This window comes from Anoplophora glabripennis, unplaced genomic scaffold (assembly GCF_000390285.2).
Source record: "Anoplophora glabripennis isolate ALB-LARVAE unplaced genomic scaffold, Agla_2.0 scaffold444, whole genome shotgun sequence".
NCBI lineage: Eukaryota > Metazoa > Arthropoda > Insecta > Coleoptera > Cerambycidae > Anoplophora > Anoplophora glabripennis.
In genome coordinates, this window is record NW_019416564.1 from 130,954 (window position 1) to 153,253 (window position 22,300).

At 31.8% G+C, this 22,300-nt stretch overlaps 1 protein-coding gene across 1 annotated transcript in view; it reads right to left on the reverse strand.

Annotated features, from left to right (window-relative positions):
* LOC108910589 (lachesin-like) overlaps positions 1–18,437 on the reverse strand; it is a 127,125-nt gene extending 108,688 nt beyond the window's left edge. Inside the window, exons 1-2 of the mRNA XM_018715242.1 lie at positions 18,362–18,437; positions 18,120–18,290 (exon numbers count right to left, since the gene is read on the reverse strand). Coding sequence (XP_018570758.1) covers positions 18,120–18,290; positions 18,362–18,437 — 247 coding nt within the window. The remainder of the gene's footprint in view (positions 1–18,119; positions 18,291–18,361) is intronic.
* Positions 18,438–22,300: the final 3,863 nt, after the last annotated feature.

The window sequence follows — 22,300 nt, forward strand, 5'->3', positions numbered from 1 at the left end:
AAAGTTAGTATTTTCGTAGATTTCAGTACCTAAAACCTTGATGGTTTGATCGTTTTTTGCACCTGTTTATTCGTTTTACTGCGGCGTCTTTGAAAATACTCAGGTGGCATGACATAACATTCCTATTATTTGATAAGCTTTAGAATATTCAGTTATTAAATGTTATAAAATATTTGTCTTTGCGGAAAACACTATTTAAAGAATATGGGGCCCTTAAGCTAAAGATCAAATAAAAACATCATATATAAATTACTGTAATCGGTACTCAGATACGTATATATAAATAAACATAATTTATTATTATATTTTGAGTACCTATTAAAAAATGGTAAATTATTTTCCACTTTTATAACCTTCTAAAACAAGTAAAAATTCTTATTAGGTATAGTCATGATCGCTCACATTGGTTACATATGCATCCAGGGGCCATTGTGATGTCATAAATCTGATTTATATAGTGTGTTGTCAACTAACGAATTTTACATAATTCAAGGGTATAATCTAAAATTTGTTCTTCGTCTTGTACCCTTCTTCGAACGTACCTTCCATTGTTGGGAACAATATTGATATTTTCATATTCACTGTTGTTATATCATATATGTATAGAAAAAAGATGATAGATGTTGCTAGGAAGTAGTTGAAAATAAAATAAAAGAGAAAGTGACATATAAAAAATTATTGAACTGTTAAAATATAGTCTTGTATTTTTAAAAGATAATAAAGGAGAGAGAAGGAAGTCCGAGTGATTATTTGTAATAGAAATTTAACATCCATTTCGTGAATTAGACCGAAAATTTCCAGTTTCTACTAATCTGGTGAATAAAGAAGCAAACAATGTATGAGAAGGCTGTCTGCGCTTCGGATAAAGTTCTTCATATGTTCTCTTAGCAGCGCGTCTATTAAAATTTTCCTGTACATATACCACTATCATGTCTCTCATCATAATTCGTAAATTCATTGTGACGAGGCATTTTCAGAAACAAACTTTTGCAAAATACAAACTTGACAGTGACTTATAGAAATTGTCATGTTGTTATGGATACGTAGTTACTTCCAAAAAATGTGGGGTATGTGTTAATAAATATTTTCGGTAATATCTTCATAATCGAGCATAATTTCGAGTTTTGAGAGGTATACATTTTTTGTGTAGAATAAAATTCTCTACCCATTTCTGATAGTCGCATGTAAAAATGTAAACATACAAAATTTACAGAAGAATATTCATAACGGATTGTGGTAAAATGAACGTCCTGTATGATTTAACCTAATAGGAACATAATTACGGCATACTTCATGAAGAGAAATTAAGCAACATCAAATGTTGCCCAAATCGTTTAACTGGGTTCTGAATTAACGAGAAAACAAGAAATAAAAAAGAAACTTAACACCTTTAACTTTTTGCGACATTTTTCGTTCGTTCGAGTTTGGTTAAATCGACATCATTTGGGTTCTAGATTATACCCTTGCAGTATGTAACATTTGTTAGGTGACACTGTACATAAAACCGAGTAATCCAAATCTCAAAATTTGGTTGTATTAAGGTAACTTGACCTTAATCGGTTTATTCTTACTTCGAGGTATAGCCCAAATAGGTTCAAAATTGTTTCTAAACGTTAAACTTCCATTTAAGAACGCTATTTAACAGACAGACTGGGACCAATTCGAGGCATCCCGTATTTTTGGTCAGCGCATTTGGAACACGCGAATTATATGGGCGCTGACTGCGAAACCACAAGAGCAAAGCGAACAGATTGATTGAAAATTAGATTTTGAATGTAATTTCTCAGCACTACAACAATGGAACGTCTCGAACAAAGACAACAGCAAGATCAATAGTGGCACAATGGAGAACAGGTTGAAGTTTGCTCAACCGAAATATGCTTAGGAACAATCAAGGTGTATTAGCAGAAATTCGATGTGTGGTGGTATATGAAGGTAATTCTAGCTTTTAGGAACACGATATTAGAAGGAAGATGGGATAGATAAGTAAATAATGGTGGAATTATACGAAGCGTAAGAGAAAATGATAAAATATTTTTTATAAATAGGGGAAACACGGATAAGATGGCATATCCTCTGAGACGGCGGAGTTAATTAGCACACTTCTAATGTAATTTTTTTATAAAACTGCATTTGCAAAGCATACAGAGTATAGAAAAATGAAGAAGTTTTGTGAAAAACGTCAAAGATAAGCTTTTGCTAGATTATCTTTACGCATTTATACTTACTTTGCATTAATTGTTTATTATACAATGTTCTTGATATGTTGAATTCTAATTTCTCAATACTATAATTTACGAGTACCCTGATTATCAGATTGAACATCCGCACATATTCTATTTTTAACAACATAGCCTTTCAAAACCTAGTCTCTAGGTTAGAGAAGGCGATGGACGAAAAAAATCTAGCATTGGAAGCTTTTCTAGATATTGAAGGGGCTTCTGGTCATACACCCTTTAAATCTATCAATTTAGCAGTTCATAATAGGACACTTGATGACACTTTGTGTTGCTGGATAGATACTATGTTGAAGAACCGAACGGTGACAGCTACACTTTTGGAGCATACATCCAGGAGCAATGTAAGCCGGGGCTGCTCTCAGGGAGACGTGCTGTCACTATTATTATGGAAATTATTAGTGGCCGGCACACTGGAGGGTCTCTATCGAAAGCGATGATTTTATACAAAAGGCTATGTAGATGACTTATCGTTTCAGACATTATGAAAAATACTCTGAAACGGATACACGATTGGTGTATGGGGCAAGAACTGCCAGCAAACCCGGTCAAAATGGTCATAGTATCTTTCACTAAGAGAAGAAATTTGACTAGGATTGATACTGGATGATAAGCCTACCTGGAATGCATACTTGGAAAAAGTAGGACGAGGCAGATATCGTGTATATGTCATAGCCTCATCGGTAGAATCTGGGAACTGAAGCCGAGGATGACACACTGGATGTATACCTCCATAGTAAGACCTAGGATATTTTATGGTGCTGTGGTATGGTGGCTAAAAACACAAAAGACCGCAGCGAAGGAAAAACTGAATAAAATCTAGAGATTGGCCTGTTTAGATATAACGTGGTCTATGTCATCGACCCCGACAGCTGCACTAGAAGTTATGCTAAATCTGCCACCGCTTTATCTAGTGGTAGAAAGAGAAGCAGTATATCGACTAGAGAGGTACTCCATGTTCCAGGATTATGGAAACATCTATGTCGGAATCAAGTTTGGGGATGGTATCTCACAATATGGTTTCAAGATTTCCATACGCCATTCGAGACAAGGTTTGATACCTTGTAAAGATGAAACATGGACAGGAATGTCTGGACTCATGCCCAGATGGAGTGCAAACTACAGTCTGAGGAGGTTTTTTACTGCATTTCAAGCAGATATTTTTGTGATAATGGCGTGTTTGCCAAATAACGTACATAGAGGTTATAAACAAAAACTATACGTATTCTCTGACAGTCAAGCAGCAATACATACATAACATACCACTAATACAGTTAGACTATGATAAGTGCCAGGTTTTGGAACAGAAGGAGTTGATAGAAATGTCGGCAAGGAAGCTTTTGGACTTTATTAATGAAATAACTAAGTGAATAACTGAAGTGAATAACTAAGTGTCAGTTTTTTGGAAAAGAACAGTCCGTAATACATGAAGTCTGCATCCGCATGCAGTCTGCATACAGTCCGAAATTTCATGACAATAGTAATTTTTGAATCTAGAACGCGAAATGGTATTTTTGCTTTCAAGAATGGAAGTTATGGAAAATATCCACTCGAGAATGCAAAAGCATTATTTCGCGTTCGAGATGCTAACAATATTTTTTCGAAAACTGCAATAAAATAAGACACTTGTATTTACAATTTAATTTATATTTGAAATCGTTTGAATCGTGTTTGAATCAAGACGGTTTGGGCGCGGTGACTATCATAACAGCAAACTAATAAATAATAAAAATTAGTTGCTTAAAAAAGTAGTGTCAGAATTAGATATTGTAATTTATATTCTAAGAGTGTTTAATTCAAAATGAGCTGGGAAAGTGAAGACGAGATCAGGAGAAGTATTGGAAGCGGCACAAAGTGCTGTTTCACAATTGATCCCAAATGAATCGTCGAGACAGTACGAGATTGCCTACAACGAATTAAAAGGGTGGAGTAGTTCGAAGAAAATTAAAAAAGTGTCCGAAACAGTATTACTGGCATATTTTGAACATAAAATTAATAAAATTAAAACTTCGACGTTATGATCAGTATATTCCATGTTAAAAAGTACACTGATGCCAAAAAATGTAAATATCAGAAAGTGTCCAAAACTAATATCATATTTGAAAAGCCGATCAGTTAGATACCGTCCGAAAAAGTCCAGAGTAGAAGCACTCGATAATAGATAGAGGTACCCAATTCAAATTGATATAAATTGATCGATTTAACTAATTTTAGACAACTTTTTAGGCTATTTTAATATTTGGTGCTTGTAGAGTTTTAAGAAGAGATAAGCTACTAAAGATAACGATCGATGATATAGAAGACGAAGATTCAATTATTATTATAAGAATTCCCGATTTTAAAACTCATACTTCGAGATGTTTTGTGATTTAAGACCAAATGAAGATATACCGCAAATACTGTGCTTTTCATAAGGCAGCTCCTACAAGTCGAAGATTTTTTGTAAAGAATGCCAGGGAAAAATGTGTGGCGTCAACAAAATAAGGAATGTGCCAAAAGAAATAGCAGCTTATCTGGACACTTATACAGGGCAATGCTTTAGACGTTCTTCCGCTACTCTGTTAGCCGACGCAGGGGCCGATATTACCACCATTAAACGACATGAGGAGTGGCATTCTAGTACAGTAGCGGAGACATATATAGAAGATTCTATACAAAATAAAATTTCAATCGCAAATAAATTGTTACCATCTTCAGCAGAGCCTACGGAACTTGCTAATATACAACGTGCGCAGTAAACTTAAACTATTAGAACAGCAGCCTCATTGAACACCCAGAACTACGATAACTGACAGCACTGAATCTGGCATAAATTTAACTGACTGCAATATCGGCAGTTTCAATTTACATGTAGTGCAAAATAAATTGAAATCATCCTGTTACTGTTTTGTAATTGATGGTATATTACTTAAAATGTATATTGTTTAATTAATAAAATCATAATTAAGTTTCGAAAAAATTATTTTGACATTTGTTTTATGTTCTAGAATGAAAAAGACTGGCCTTTTAGAACATAAAAGTATTTTGCAGCTAGGTAACAAAAAAGGCTCATTTTGTCAATTGAAAATTTATTGAAAATGTCGAATTTTGATGACAGTTTTCGAAAAAAAATAGTTTATTTTTTTGTTGATAATGAAAACCAAATACTTTTATTCATGAATGCAGTATATTCGTAATCGTTATTCTGTAAATATAATTTCTGAATTAAGGTGTAATAAAAATTAAGAATACAGATATGAGTAAGCATGTGCGTAGGACTAAGTAATTATTATCATAGTAATGTTGAACCGGCAAACAGAAATTGAATAAAGAATTTTATTTTGGAAACATGGAGATAGAAAACCGTAAATTTCTTGGCATAATAGATAAATAAACATATTCATCTTTTGTATTCTACTTATTAGATATCGAGAATAGATTGAATTCGTTTCTTTATTTGAATAGCGTTCGTTACATAAGCGATAACATTCAGCTCGTGTCCCAGAAATGTTCTGTGCAAAACCGTACTTATAGTTATCAACTTCGATGTCACTTGTTACATGAGTGTTGTATAATAATGAAAAAGTAATATTAACGATTGGTAGAAGAAAGCACACAAAACGTTTAGGGGGGAATTCTGGAAGGAAGCCTAGATAGTTGAAGATAGGCAGTTGAAGTGAGGACAGCGCGGAGTGAAAAGTAAGACGATCGGTGTAAGGTGAAAAATATAGAAGTAGTGAAAAATTACGTGTTTAACCGGTATAATTAGCAGGTAATTATTCTCTAAGTACTTTGTTGTTAATTGTTCTATGTAATCTTATGATTGTGATGTTTATAGATGTTTCATGATAATAATTCTGTGTATGTTTTAGCCTTCATTGTCTAACGCTCAAGGGCGTATATTTTTCTAAGATAAAATTGTTACAATTATTATTAACGATTGCTCATTATTTATTACATGTTTAAAAATGTATATATTGTCGTGGCTGCCCAGATATTGCAATAACAACTTCTTTGTTTCACATTTAACTTGTTTTATCATGATTACGTTGTTCTTTGATTTCTTGTGCTCACTTTATGTCATACGTATGTAAGAGCTTTGTTGAATTTACTAACATTTTCGCCCATGATATTAAATATAAAAAAAAGAATTGCTCTGGATTGCCTCCCGTATGGGACTTCAGTATTATAATTATTGTTGTTGTTCTTCCGAAATCTCAACTACAGCTGGATTGCCTTCCGTATGGGACTCCAGTACCTTACCTATTATTATTGTTATTATTACCTTCCGGCCTTGCCGGCTAACTAACACCAAACCTCTTCAGTTTTACTTGGAAGTGTGTATTACTAATATGATTGAGATGACATTTAGTGACACATTAAATGAGACAGGTCTTATTTATCATTAGCAAATGATCTTAAATTATGCCTTTGGTTAGCGGTTGTTTTGTATTTATATTTGGGTAGTAAGAGCAACGATCGTGGGTTTCTCTGCCATGCTCTTTCCCCACAGGAGCTCTAGGTGAGCCTGGCACTCTCATTTTATGTTAAATGGCTGTTAATGTTTTTGTTGTTCTTTCTATTTGTCACATGTTTAATTTGAAGATTGGTGTACATAAATAAAAAAGTTAGGTGTATTTACTCTGCTTTTGTTTTATAAAATTAAACCACACTTCCCCTCTTTAAAGTTAGTAGCCAGCTCCTTCCGGTCAATTAAAGATAGATACATACAATTGTATTCCTTATGACGATCACATATTTTTGGCCACAACTACGTTTGTTTATTTTTTTTTTATCGAACTCGAGGTTGTTATACTACAGTTCCCGAACTATTACTGTTACTGTGTTCTCTTTGGTTTTTCAAGAGACGTATTTCAAATAAAATATTGTCCTGTACTTACATGTAGACTTTGTGCGTCTGTGACCCCCAAGAGTGCGTCTGAGATCAAAGTGAATTTAAGGCAGACTTCTAAATCTAATTATCCTTTAGACGAATTTAATAAGTTCTGTTTTTTGCTGACCTTCGTCAATTTGAGCCATACACTTAGTTGGCGGCTTTAAAAAAATTCAATAAAATATTTATACTACAGTGAGTTCGAGATATCCAATTATATGGCTCGCAACATGCCTGCTAAGAATTATAAACTTTTTTTCATGCAAGCCAATTATGAGAAAAATGTAAGTCGAGGATTTGTACTCAAAGATGTAATAATATGGTTGGTATAGAATTAGAATTTTTTTAAAGAAACCTCAGTTATGAATTGGACAAATAAAAAACATTATATGGTATTTAATTCAAATATAACGATATGGTTTAAATAACACACAACTTCAAGATCTACAGGGTGATTAATATATCTTAGAAAATACGTTTTTGTGTTTAATTTTGAGTGCCTGTACCCAAATGTAAGAAAAAAACATTCACAGTTTGATGACGCTCTGGTATTTATTTTCTAAGAGATATATCCTTATTTTAATGTAATTGTAGCTGTACTTTCAACCATGGGCGTAGCTAGGATTTTTACTAGGGGTGGGCCCAGGGCAGCAAGCTCTATGGAGGCCTAAAAAAACGCACACACTTCAAAATTGCGACCTTCCGATATAGAATTTCAAAACCTAAACACTTTTGAAACTTAATTTGCAGCATGCAGCAACAACTAAGGCTCCTTTCCCTGGCCCCTGGCTACGCCTGTGCTTTCAACTGTTTTCGAGATATTAACAGTTGATAATCAATTTTCTAAAATTCTCGGCGCTGATACACGAAAAATGCATGGAGTTAGAGATTCGATTTTTTTTTCAAAATGAACGTATCTAAAATAATGTTGCCCTACTTGCTCTATTTACTTTGTTTTTTCCTCTAAAAATTTTTTGTTTTCATATCGATTGTGCAAAGGTCAATAATAGAATGCAAAAATTTGAAAGTTTTAGATAAACATTATCCTTTGCTTCTGAATAAACTCATATACATCGCAAATATATTCTGTACAAATTAAAGAAACTAAAAGAAAATCATATAAACAAAGTTGCTAAAATTTTTCTGTTTCAGGTATAATCCTAAGTGACGAGGAAGAGAAAACAAGAAGTTATTTTATATGTGGAATCGACAGATAACTCGGGAATTCGTTTTTCATCAAAAGATCAATAGGCAAGGAAAATAATTTCAGAAAGAGGAGTAGCACATCCCCCCGCACTTTAATAATATTAAATGTAACATATTGAATCAGGTAGCTTATGTCGGTTTTTAGATATAAATGAAAAACCATTTCAAAACCAAGACTTTTGTTACGCAGCACTTGTGGAATCGGTATGTTGATTAAAACTGTTATTAATTAAAACTGTTTTTACCTCAGATAATCTATGGTTCATGGTTACATCCTGTAAAATATATTTTCTTAGTATTTTAAAACAAACAATATACTGGTGTCCCGGTGCTTGATAAAAAAAAGTCGAGTACAAGTAGATGAGGGCAAAATAATATCAGTTCTTCATATAATTTTTTTTCATACGGGCCTTCGTTAATAAGTTACGGGCCCTCAAAAATGAAAATAAAAAAGTTATTTTTATTTACAATCTCTAAACTATTAACTTAAGCATGGTGCAAATTTGGTGATCGATAACACATGCGTACAGTTTGTTTTTGATGTTGTAAGTGAAACTTTATTATGCTCAGAACACCAGGGACGTACTATGCCCAATGGTTAACAACCCAGAATTTTCGCGTAGACGACAATCTCAATCTGCCTGTATCAAAAATTCCCTGAAGAATTTGCCAATGATAATACCCTCTTGGTTCAACTCGGTAAAATTAACAGTTTAGGAAACATTTGCGATTTTATGTCAAGTGTATATTGAGCGGCGCCTCCACCATTTTTTGTTTTTAAATTTTAATTGGACATGATCACTATGTTAGAACCGTATCTTTAAAATAAGGGCCAAAAATTTCTTACTGTCTGCTAATGTAATTTTCATTAACAAAATTTGACAAATACACATAACATAAAATAGAAAAACAAAACAAGCATAAGTTAAAGTAAGTTAAAAAAATAATTTAGTCTACGATTGTTATTTGTTTGTACACGAAAAACCATTTCTGGGGTATGTCTAATATTATCACAATGGAAATTAATTCTTTGTAGCAATTCCTGTACTGGTGTTGCGTACACTAAACTTCCCGATGGAAGAAGTCCATCGGCTTAAAGTCTGGAGAACGTGGTGGACAAAATTGGGCTTCCTCTTCCAATCCATTTATTATTAAACACAATGGATAAATAATTTCGTATCTACATCAATATTGAAATGGGGAGAAGCCCCATGCTGCATGAACCAAACGTTTCTTCGGGTGTCTAATTGAATATCGTCTAATAGTAGCTGAAAATTATTTTGCAAAAACTCCTAATATCGATGTCCATTCGGACGTTCCTCAAAAACGTATGGACCTATTAAATTATTACCCTTTTTCGTGTACAAACAAATAACATTCGTAGACTTAGCATGTGTGTGGAGGTGAAAGGTGTCCATATTGAAAATGTATTTTGCTAGTCTTCTTTTTTAAATTAATTTTTAACTTACTTTAACTTATTCTTGTTTTGTTTTTCTATTTTAAAAATATGTACGGTTCTAACACAGTGATTATGCCCAATTAAAAATTAAAAACCAAAAATGGTGGAGGCGCCGCTGAATGTGCGCTGTGACATAAAATCACAAATATTTCCTAAACTGTTAAATTTACAGATTTCAACCAAAAAGGTATTATCGTTGGCAAATTCTTCAGGGAACTTATTTTTGAAACAGGCAGATTGCGATCGTCGTTTACGCAAAAATTCCGGGTTGTTAACCATTGGGCATAGTCAGCCCCTGGTGTTCTGAGCATAGACTGGAAATAAAAATAACTTTTCACCTTTGAGGGCCCGTAAATTGTTAACGAAGGCCGGTATAAAAAAAATTATATGAAGAACTGATATTATTTTGACTTCATCTATCTGTATTTGACTTTTTGTATTAAGTACCTGGACACCCTGTACATATACAGTAAAATTATCATATCGTCTTATTGAATTTTTCAATTCTTTGTACTAGAAAATATTGTGAAAATATTTATAATACATTTTTTATAGAAATTTTTCCAAAAATCATATGATTGCTTTCAACACATGCGATGCCTGGTACGGGTTATGCTTTAGTTCTTACTTCGTATCAAGTGTGAGCCTTTTACAACTTCAATTAATATAATGTTTTTTATATTTTCATTGCCTTGAGATCATTTATATAAAATTAGTGAACACAAGTATTGTGAGGCAACAATACTCTTTTCGAGTGAATTTTCACATGTTTCGAATGTATCGTTGGGTTGTGCAAAATTTATTACAATGTACTTACACCAAAAACGCTTTTTGGAAAGAACACTTTTAAGTTTATGGATATATGGACTGGGTCATCGAATAATAAGGTTCAATTCATGTAAGTGTCCTTAATGTTTCCTGTAATTGTTGTTATTTAATGAATGTCTTTCGTAAAACTAATAAAGAAAGAAATAAGACTCATGGAATTCTGAGAACTTTGTCTCCTGGATCTGTCAGAGTACGCGCTATTTATGTTTTTAGTTGGAGAGTAAATATATTTTGAGCTGGTTTCGTGAAGCACACTCGACTTTTTGCAAAATGTAACGAAGAAAAAGACCAACGAGGACTTTATGATAATCAAGAGAGGCGAGGATAGAAGCCCTTGAATGTATAAAATTTAATTAACCACTAGCTAACAGTTTTACTTTTTCCGTCTCATGAATAAATATTAAACTAGCCCTGATTTATCGCTCTTTTATACTCAATTTTAGGGCTATTTATTTATTCCTTTTAGGTGCTTAATCTCGGCTCGAAAGGCGACTGCATTACTCGTCTACGGAGTTCTAAAATTATTTGATGTTTTTAATCCAATTTACATTTTCGGTTTACGCTGGAGCGTTTATTCAAATTTCATCTCCTTCATGCCCAAACGTTTTTTCTAATTTTATTCATAATAAAATGTTTCGTTAAAGCGAATGTAATTGATTAAAAAAGGCATCCGGAACTTCATAGGATTCAAAAGCACTTTGATATGACAAACGAAGAGTTGACATGTCTGCCCGGTAGCGGCGTACACAAGAATTAAAGTGCAATTTAAAAAAACTAATTATAACACGACTACCTATTTGACTTAAAAAAAATCAGATTCGTATTTAGGGGAACACGTACTACCTATTAGAACACATATTACCTATTACCCCTAAAAATCTGACCTCCACTTGAAGTTATTATTATTATTATGAAAAAAAATACTCATACTTTTTTAATAGATTTTAATAGATAAACATATTAAACGTATTTCATAGAATAAAATTCACGTTTAATTGGAATCAATTGTATGTAAGTATTATATAGGGTGATTCACAAATGGTGACCAAAAATAAAACCTCGTATTCGTTGATGAATTTTAAGGGTCTTTCCTATAAAGTTTTTATCTAGGACGCTTCGTTAAAAAGATGCAGGGTGTTAAATTTCAAAAAATATTTTTAGTTTTTTTAAATAATTAATAATAATAATAATAATTGTTTATTAAATAGGATATCCTAATATACACAAATCAATTTAAATTTAAATATAAATACAAGTACACAGTAACAGGATAGACAAACTAAGGATCAATTAACACATATTATTTACTTTTATGTATTTAACAAGCTCTCTTTTAAATGCAACAAGTGACTGGCATCTTTTTAACGGTACTGGTAATCTATTGAAATTAACAACCCCTTCATTAAATAGACAATTCATTGTATGACAATAATTTGTTCTCCAAACATGGAAGTTATCGGCATCTCTAGTAAAGTAGTCATGAATTTCATGATTCCTTATAATATACTGGTTAAAATAATCAGGTAACAAATTATTTATAAGCTTATATATAAAAACCATTGTACAGTAGTATAATCGATTTTTAACAGAAAACCACTGAAGAGCAGATAACATAAAATCAATGGGAGTAAATTTATTACATCTTAATATAATTCTCATGGCTCGGCTCTGTAACTTCTGCAACTGTGATATCTTATTCAATTGAAACACACTAAGTACTGATGGACAGTACTCAAAATGTGGTCTAATTATAGTATTGTATACTGTAACTCTAGATTGCATAGTTAAATGACTACAAATTCTTGAAAAGAAAAATAGTTTCTTAGATATTTTATTATAAACATATTTAAAATGAGTATTAAAACAGAGTGTATTGTCAAGCAAGAAACCAAGATATTTAATTTCAGTGACAAATTCAATATTTTCATTATCGATAGTTAAATGACAACCATTAATGTCAATATTATTATACCTATATTTGGTTGTGATTATCATAGCTTTTGTTTTATTAACATTAAATTTTAATTTGTTAACTTGCAGGTATTTATTAACACACTTCAAGGTTTCGTTCATAGTATTTATACACTGAGTTAAACTATGACCACTACATGCTAAAAGAATATCATCTGCAAATAAATTAATAAATTCAGAATTAACAAATAGTGTAATATCGTTTATGTAGATAAGAAATAATAAAGGCCCAAGCACACTGCCTTGAGGAACACCAAGATCATTAATACATGTGTCAGATACTGATCCACCAATTCTTACTCGCTGTGCTCTGTCAGTCAAATATTATGTTAACCAAACAAGAACAGTACCATCAACTCCATAACCTTGCAACTTTTTAAGTAGGATATTCCTGTCAATGGTCTCAAATGCTCTCTTTAAATCGAGAAATACAGCTACCTAGTCCAGACGGTATCTGTTTCAAAAAGCCATATTTGGGTGAACCGTATATCCACGGAGATTTTTGGCTTTTTGGCTTTCAAATATCACTAGAAATTAAAATTTTTCTATACGCATAAAAAAAACGTGGGCTTAACTTTTGGCGGCACAATATGTTAAAAATATTGGAAAAATGTCATATTTTCTTCCTATTTAATTATGTATCTTTTTAAGAGTTGATTTTAGGCAAAAATAGAAAAGGAAAAAAATGTTTGTAATTAAATTTTTTACAATACATGACTGGTTACAAATCGAATGAATCATGATTATTATGGTAAAAATCGAAAAAATCACAAAAATGGGATTAAAAAACAACACTTTTTAGGGATTTTTTTTGGTGTATTTAAATTGGGTGTAGGACCTTTATACTTGGCTCAAGAAAACCTCATGTTATGTGGAATCATCACACCAAATTTCATCAAAATCGGTTCGATAGATTTTGCATAATAATTTTGCAATCCATTTAAAAAAAAATTGCAAATTTTAAAAATTTTACACAGCAAAAACCAAGGCCCTTAGATACACATATAGAAGGGCGCTCAGGCTTTCAAACTTTTTTTGAAAAATTCGAATCCGTCAATTAGGAGAGCTCTGGTGCTTGTTTAAACATTGGTCGAATTTTTGTACTTATAAACAATTAGAACTCTGTGAATATTTAATCAAATCAAATTTTTTAAAGCACCACCACCACCCGTACGATTTTATTGAATTTCTCGCTTGCATAAATAACTTTAAACATGTTTTAAAGTAAGTTGCCAATGAAGAAAAGTATTGTAATCTTAGATCTGGTAAGTACTCGGAATACCAAAGGTATTTTTCGAAAAATTAGCCCGGATGTCCCAGTACATTTAGTGTAAATGACGGCTATAACTACGTAACTAATTGATCAATCGATCTGTTTTTTTTTAAAGAAGCGTCTTTCCAAGAACTTTTAAAACCTGCTTTAAAAAATTTGATTTGATTGAATATTCACAAAGTTCTAATTGTTTATAAGTACAAAAATTCGACCAATGTTTAAACAAGCGCCAGAGCTCTCCTAATTGACGGATTCGAATTTTTCAAAAAAAGTTTGAAAGCCTGAGAGCCCTTCTATATGTGATTAAATTTTCAAGTATCTAAGGGCCTTGGTTTTTGCTGTGCAAAATTTTGAAAATTTGCAATTTTTTTTTCAAAATCTGGATTGCAAAATTATTATGCAAAATCTATCGAACCGATTTTGATGAAATTTGGTGTGATGATTCTACATAACATGAAGTTTTCTTGAGCCAAGTATAAAGGTCCTACACCCAATTTAAATACACCAAAAAAATTCCCTAAAAAGTATTGTTTTTTAACCCCATTTTTGTGATTTTTTCGATTTTTACCATAATAATCATGATTCATTCGATTTGTAACCAGTCATGTATTGTAAAAAATTTAATTACAAACATTTTTTTCCTCTTCCATTTTCGCCTAAAATCAACTCTTGAAAAGATACATAATTAAATAGGAAGAAAAATATGACATTTTTCGAATTTTTTTAACATATTGTGCCGCCAAAAGTTAAGCCCACGTTTTTTTTTATGCGCATAGAAAAATTTTCATTTCTAGTGATATTTGAAAGCCAAAAAGCCAAAAATCTCCGTGGATATACGATTCACCCAAGCCAAAACAGATGCCGCCTGGGCTATACCATAAATTTATTATTATCAATGTTGTATTTAAATTTCGTTAATGAAAGTTGCAAAGCCGTTTCACATAAATATTTTTTACGAAAACCTAATTGGTTACTAAATAAAATATGATTCATTTCAAAGTACTCTAATAGCTGATTGTAAACTGCTAATTCCAAAACTTTTTCAAGAGATGGTAAAGTATTTATTGGTCTAAACTCACATGCTTTTGTTGTGTTAGAAACTTTTGGTATTGGAATAATAGTACATACTTGTTTTTAATTTGTTAGGAAATTTCCCATATTCTAGGGATACGTTAATAAAATTTAAAATTACATGACCTACAGAATTCACAATATGTTAATAATCTAGAATTTATAATATCATTAACACTACACTTATTTTCTAAACCTTTAAGAAGAATGTTTAATTCAGACATAGTAAGCAATTTAAATTTACAAATACCAGGATACAAATTGTAGTTTATGTTCTGCCATGTAGTACCTATATTTCCAATACTTAAAGCTATATCTTCAATACTATTTATAAAATATACATTAAAGTTTTTTATTTAAAAACTAGTAAGTGAAATAATTTGAAATTGGACACTATTATATTAAACATTGTTCAAAATCTGAGGGCTTTTCCTAAAATTTACATGCTCCAGTGGCGGAGATAGCGAGTATGGCATTTGTTTCTAAATAAATTACTACGCCACTGTTTTACGGTAATAACCATGATAATTTCGTATTGGTTTTTAAATGTTCCACAAATTACTACACTCTTATGTTTTTCGAAAATAGCCTGATTTTTGAGTAAAACTAAAAAAAACAACTGAAAACACTTTTACTTAAATGACATGACAAGCACTAATCGTTCAGTTATTTATTCGAACAAAAAAATTATTAACATTACTCATCATTTTAATGATTTTATTTGAGTAAATGCTCAAAAATATCTCAATTTCCACGAACACATGCCCGACATCTCTTTAGTAACGGAAATGTAATTTGTTCGAAATTTATTGTTGCTTGAATCTGATGAAAAGCATTATTTATTCTTTCTTCTAACTGCTCAGAATGTCAAAGTTGCTATCGTAGCCCAATATGTAATTTTAAACAGCATTATATTCGAATATCGAAGTGTGTTCTCAGTTCGTATATTTTTTAACACCATGTATCTCTTAAACGATGCGACCTAGATAAAAACTTTATAGGAAAGACTCCCCTTAAAATTCACTAAATAATACGAGGTTTCATTTTTGGCCACCATTTGGAAAGGTGTCCAGTTGCAAATTGTATACATATTGAACTGACCTTGCACTATGGCCATCTTGCTCACTCTTTCTATATATTGGTGGACTTAGCCAGTCATTGTTCCGAATTCTTCTATGGGTTGTTTAATTTTATTCTAACGCACTCAGTATTTTGTAAAGTATATTTAAACCCTTGAAACTTGGTGAATGACAGCCAGTTGATGGCCAGTATTCAGTCGTTGAAGATTTTGTTCTTAAAATTATTTTCAATATTTTAAAGCTCAACTGGACATATCTATTGAAGGGCCGGTGTTTAGAAGGCACCTCACAGTGTATTAAATCGATAAGTCGGTCAAGGAAAGTCAATGGCTGGCGGTTAGTAGTCGATGACCAGAGATCAAATGTTAAGTTTTTCAAAGGATTTTGGTATCTCGATGAGTTTCCAAGTTTTTATTCAAAGGTTTTTCAATTTCTTTGATGTATACCGAAGTTTAATTGTATTTTGAAGTATATTTTATGTTATCTCCATATATTTCCGGTGTGAAGGTATGGAATTTTGTTGTGTTTAAAAGACGTTTTCATAAACTTTTATGCTTTTTGAGGCAGTTTCAACATATTTTGACATACTTTACAGTACAAGCTAAACATTTTTACTCCAATTTACTCTTCTGTATTTTATGTGCACAGCTTGTAATTAAAGTTACCAGATCTATTTCATGACAGACCCGGAGACACGACCCGTAAGATGTACCATCAAAACCCGGAGATCTGCCAACCCTACTTGCAATCGTAAGCGTAAAATAATTAAATATATTGATACACAACTATTTTTGTTATACAGGGTGTTCTGAAAGTCCGTCAGGAAACTGCGGGAGGTGATTCTACGGATTAAAATAACAGCAGTATGTAATAATTTTTTTTCTCGAATTGTCAATTGTTTGCAAGTTCTAGCTTGTAGAATTCAATTTTTTTATTTTTCTATTTAAATAACTTATTTAATTCAAGTTCGCTTAGTCTCTCATTTGTCGCACCCACTAAGTAGATGAAGCTCTATGGACCAGTCAGAGAAAAATTTCATTATGCGCCGTTAGAGAACACTTCACCTAGAACTCAAAATTTGTTTTGTTCATAACTTTTTTCTCTTGCTAGACATCATAGAAATTTAATTATTGAAAAGAGAAACAATATCAGAAAAAATTATGTACACTTTGTTCAAGCCGATAAATGTAACCGTTTACCAGAAAATCGCTATTAATGTGTTATTAAACAGCAAATTTTTGATAATTTTTTCTATAATTAATCAAATTGCCATGCTTCAAATAAATATCATTAATAATTTTGGTGTTACGAATTGTAATAAAAATTGTTTAAAGCAGGTATGTTTAATTTTTCACCAAAATACCTTTTTTTCGGCTCTCTAATAGCGTTGTGGAAAAATAAGCTGAGGATAATGAATTTACTAATCATTTTTTATTTACTAACGAAGCTGGTTTTACAAGAGATGGTATTACAGAATGGCAACTTGATTAATTGCAGAAAGAGTTATCAAAAATTTGATGTTTAATAACACTTTAATAACACTGTTAAACATTTATCGGCTTGAATTAAAAGTAAGTACATAATTTTTTCTGATATTATTTCTCTTTTCAATAATCTCTGTGATGTGATGAAATTTTGAGTTCTCGGTAGAGTGCCCTCCAGCGGCGCATAATGAAACTTTTCTCTGACTGGTCCAATAGAGCTTCATCTACTTAGTGGGTGTAGCAAATGAGAGACTAATCGAACTTGAATTAAATAAGTTATTGAAATAGAAAAATAAAAAAAAGACAACTTTGACAAGCTGTAACTTGCAAACAATTGACAATTCGAAAAAAATTTTCATTACATACTGCTACTATTTTAATCCGTAGAATCACCTCCCAGAATTTCCTGACGCATTGTATTTGGAAAAAAATGTTTATACATCACATAATTTAAGTTACATTCTGTTTTAAATAAACAAATTCTTATATTTGGACAAGTGTCTTGTTTACATCACACAATTTAAGTTACATCTTGTTTTGTGACAGTCTATTTACCCCAGTTTCCCCTAAATTCTGCATGATGGTACGACAACCCCGATTCTAGCTTAAGGATTTCGCAGCACATAATCAAGACTTACCTTTGGCATAATCTCTGAGCCCCTTCCTGACGAGGATCGGCTGGCCGTCTTCCCTCTTCCACGTTATCCTAGGGGTGGGGTGTCCCGCGGCCCGGCACAGAAGGGTGGTGTTCTCGCCTTCCGATATCGACATGTCCCCGCTGGTGTCTTCATTTAGGATGTCCGGGGGCACTGCAAAGGAAACGAAACAAATTCAGCTGCGTTGTATTATTTAAATTATCGAGTTTGCGAGTTTAATAGACTTCTTCGGGCGGATCCACACGATAGCTTATTGTCGGTGATGGCGTTCTGTTGTGAGGGCGTAATAACTTTATACATAATATTAGACAAAGTTTTGTGGTCCTAGACAGTGACTGCTCGTTGATTGGGTTCTTAGAACCAAATGTAAAATACTAAATATAAAAAATATTAATCGTCTACAATTTTTATACATAATTGATTTCTATAACAAAGAAAGGACAGTTAACTTTACATATGGTTTACAGTTTTACTTTATACACCTAATTATTTATTACATGAAGAGGGATTTTTTTATTTTCTATTTTACGAAAAAAGTTGCGGAATTTAATTGTTTCAAGAAAAATTATCCACTAAACTCGCTGTTGCCAGGGTTACGTAGGTTAGCCTGTTTGTGGTTTGGTAGGGGTGGTTTCTAGAGGTCAGGTGGGTTAGTGGGTAGGCGGGTTAGCCCGATTGTAGTGCGGAATTTAATTATTTCAAGAAAAATAAGCAACTAAATTCGCTACTCCCAAGGTTATGTGGGTTAGCTTGCTTGTGGCTTGGTAGGTTTCTAAGGGTTAGGTGGGTTTATCTAGGAACCCGTGGAGTTTTGGGTTTCGCACCCATGAAGACAGGACGCCGAGATAACATACTAAAAATTCAGCCAATTTAACCATCAAAATCTATAAAAAATAATAGGTCTGACCTAAAAATCAAAAAAAAAATTTTGTAGGAATAAATTGTTTGCTCTTGACAAAGTCTTCTTATACTTCAGTTGAATTAGAATTTGAACGTGAAAAAGTCATTAGTAGACATTTTCATTTGCACTTACACTGCACGGTGATTCCTTTTTTTAAAATTATTGTAAAAATAAGCTCTATTTAATGCAAAAAGAGGAAATTTCCTAGCGGCTTTTGCATGACACTGGAACAAACTGTTTATAACGCTCTTAAGCAACTTCATTTCAACTGTTTGAAATTTTTCTTTTTCGATACATTTCTTTGGATCAATTAGAACCTAAATATACGATATTCAGGCCGAGTATGTATCTCATTTTATCATAATAACAGTTATGTTATTTCAGGGTTGTTAACGTTACCTGTTAAGATATAACATGCATGTTATTGAGGAATTTAGCAAATACTCGTATTGCAATTTTGTTGTTTTTTGAAGACGCTTTTGTGTCGACATTTTTAATAATAATTATGCAAAATTATTATAAACAAGAGTCAGTATTAGACAAAAACACATATAACTGACAGATGTCTTTTAGATTATGAAACACGAAACAAATGCAAACTCATAAATAACAGATAAGTACAACATAAAATAGTTTGTAACATGTTATCTTAAATTATAACAGAGTTTCTTAAAGGCAAGGAATTTGGTGTTGCTATAGTTTAACGTACGTGTTATTTGTCTAATGAAAATGAACGGCTTGTTAAATTTACATTTACTTGCCGGTTTTATAAACGCACATCGAAGGTAAGTTGTAAAATTTAAGTAACTTAGGTAAGTATTTACCCTAAAATTATTGTTAGGTTAAATCAAACGAAGAAGGATCTAACAAGGAAACTACCCCAACCCGAACTCTCCGATTTCCAATATTTTTATATATGTTGTAGACTCGGTTGTAGAACATAAAAAATTAAATGACATATTTTTTTTATCGGCGGAAAAACATATTTAGGGGGTGAAATACATCCTCAAAGTTCACCCCCCAAAACAGTTTTTTCTAAATATCTGGGGTTCTAATCAATATTTTGGAATGAAAAAAAATGTAAATTGCTTCTTATAAAAAAACAAATGTTTCACATTAGATTCCGTGTTTGGAGGCTGCTACCCTTATTTTTTATTTCAGAAAAACTATATTTTTCAAACATTTTTTATATATAAAAAAATTCATATTAAAAAAAATAAAAAATATGATTTATGTAAACAAATTGACAAAATAAAGTTCTCTTTTTAGGGGGTGAACAACCCTCTAGTGTGCTAAAAATGTCTGTACGATTAGAATTAACATTGCAAAATAAAAAGTTTTTACTTTTTCTCTAATCATACGAATAATTTGTTCTATTAGCCGCAAACAGATTTAAACGGATGCAAACTACCCCTCATGTTCACCCCCAAAATATTTCTGTGACATCTCAATATTTTGAAATGAAATAAAATGGAAATTACTTCTTTTAAAAAAATAAAATGTTTCACAAGTGATTTCGTGTTTGGGGGTTGCAACCCTTATTTTTTATTTCAGGAAAACAAAGTATATTTTCAAACATTTTTTATATATAAAAAATTCATATTGATTCAAAATATTAAAAATAAATATGATTTATGTAAACAAATTGACAAAAATAATTTCTCATTTTAGGGGGCGAACAACCCCCTAGTAATCCCCTAGTGTGCGAAAAATGTTTTAACTTTTTCTCTAATCATACGAATAATTTTTTCTCTTGGTCTAAAACGGATTTAAACAGATGCAAACTACCCCTGATGTTCACCCCCAAAAACAGTATATCCGTGATATCTCGGATTCTAATAAATATTTTGGAATGAAACAAAATGGAAATTACTGAACCCGTTTATTGGGGGATGAACAGCAGGGGTAGTTGATGAACAGCAGGGGTAGTTTGCATCAGTTTAAATCCGTTTTAGACCAATAGAAAAAATTATTCGTATGATTAGAGAAAAAGTAAAAACTTTTTATTTTAAAATGTTAATTCTAGTCAGCACAGAAATTTTTCGCACACTAGGGGGTTGTTCACCCCTTAAAAAGAGAACTTAATTTTGTCAATTTATTTACATAAATCATATTTTTAATTTTTTTTAACAAATATGAATTTTTTATATACCTATAAAAATTGTTTGAAAAATATAGTCTGAAATAAAAAATAAGGGTAGCAACCCCCAAACACGAAAACACTAATGAAACATCTGTTTTTTTATAAGAAGTAATTTTGCATTTTGATTCGTTCCAAAATATTGATGAGAACCCCAGATATTTAGAAAAATCTGTTTTGAGCAGGGGCGAACTTTGAAGATGTATTTCACCCCTAAACATGTTTTTCCGCCGATAAAAAAAATACGTCTTTTATTTTTTTTTTGTTTTGTGTGGTTTTCCCCAAATTCATGCTTAATAAATTAACTTTAGTAGCAAACTGTTGTCATAAAGCATTAATAAGTTTTAATTGTGATGGTTTCGTTCTGCCGGTACGTAATCTGTTGTTATGAAACATGAAACAAATACCTACAACGTAGAGCGCAAACTCGTAAATAAAGGGTACGTACAACATAAAATAGCGGCCGTGTTCTGTTTTATTTCATTACAATTAAATAACATGTCTGTTTGACGGATACTTATAAGATATATGTTATTACGGCATGTTATTTACAAACGTTATTTCTAACATAACATTTTAACGTAAATGGGATACATACTCGGCCTGATTAACTTCTAAAATTAACGTTTAGTAATTAAACAATTGCAAAAAAATAAACGAAATTAATTTACAAATAGCTGGAGCAGTAATTTCACGGTCAATTGAATAGGCGTTTGGTACACATGTTGGTCTTTGGATTGACCGTCTTTTCCATAAAATTCATCAGCATCCATCGCTGTTTGCAATAATAATGCGCAATTTTCAAAACTGATATTTCCGCGTTCGACCTTTATTTTACAGTTAAGAAATTAGTAAAAAATGACTCTAGGCACCTAAAATTGTAGGTAATTTAATTGCTAAATAAAATAAATAATATTCTGATAGGACATCCAGATTTTCGTGGGCAGTAAAAAAGTGAAAAACATGTAAATTTTCCACTTATTTGTAACTTGCCAACTTAGCATCACTTCTTTCGAGTTACTTTTTCTATATTATCATTCTACATATTCTTCCCCGTCATAAAGTACAATAAAATGCCTACTAATATTTTTTTCAAGTTTTCACGGTTTATGATCTAATTCG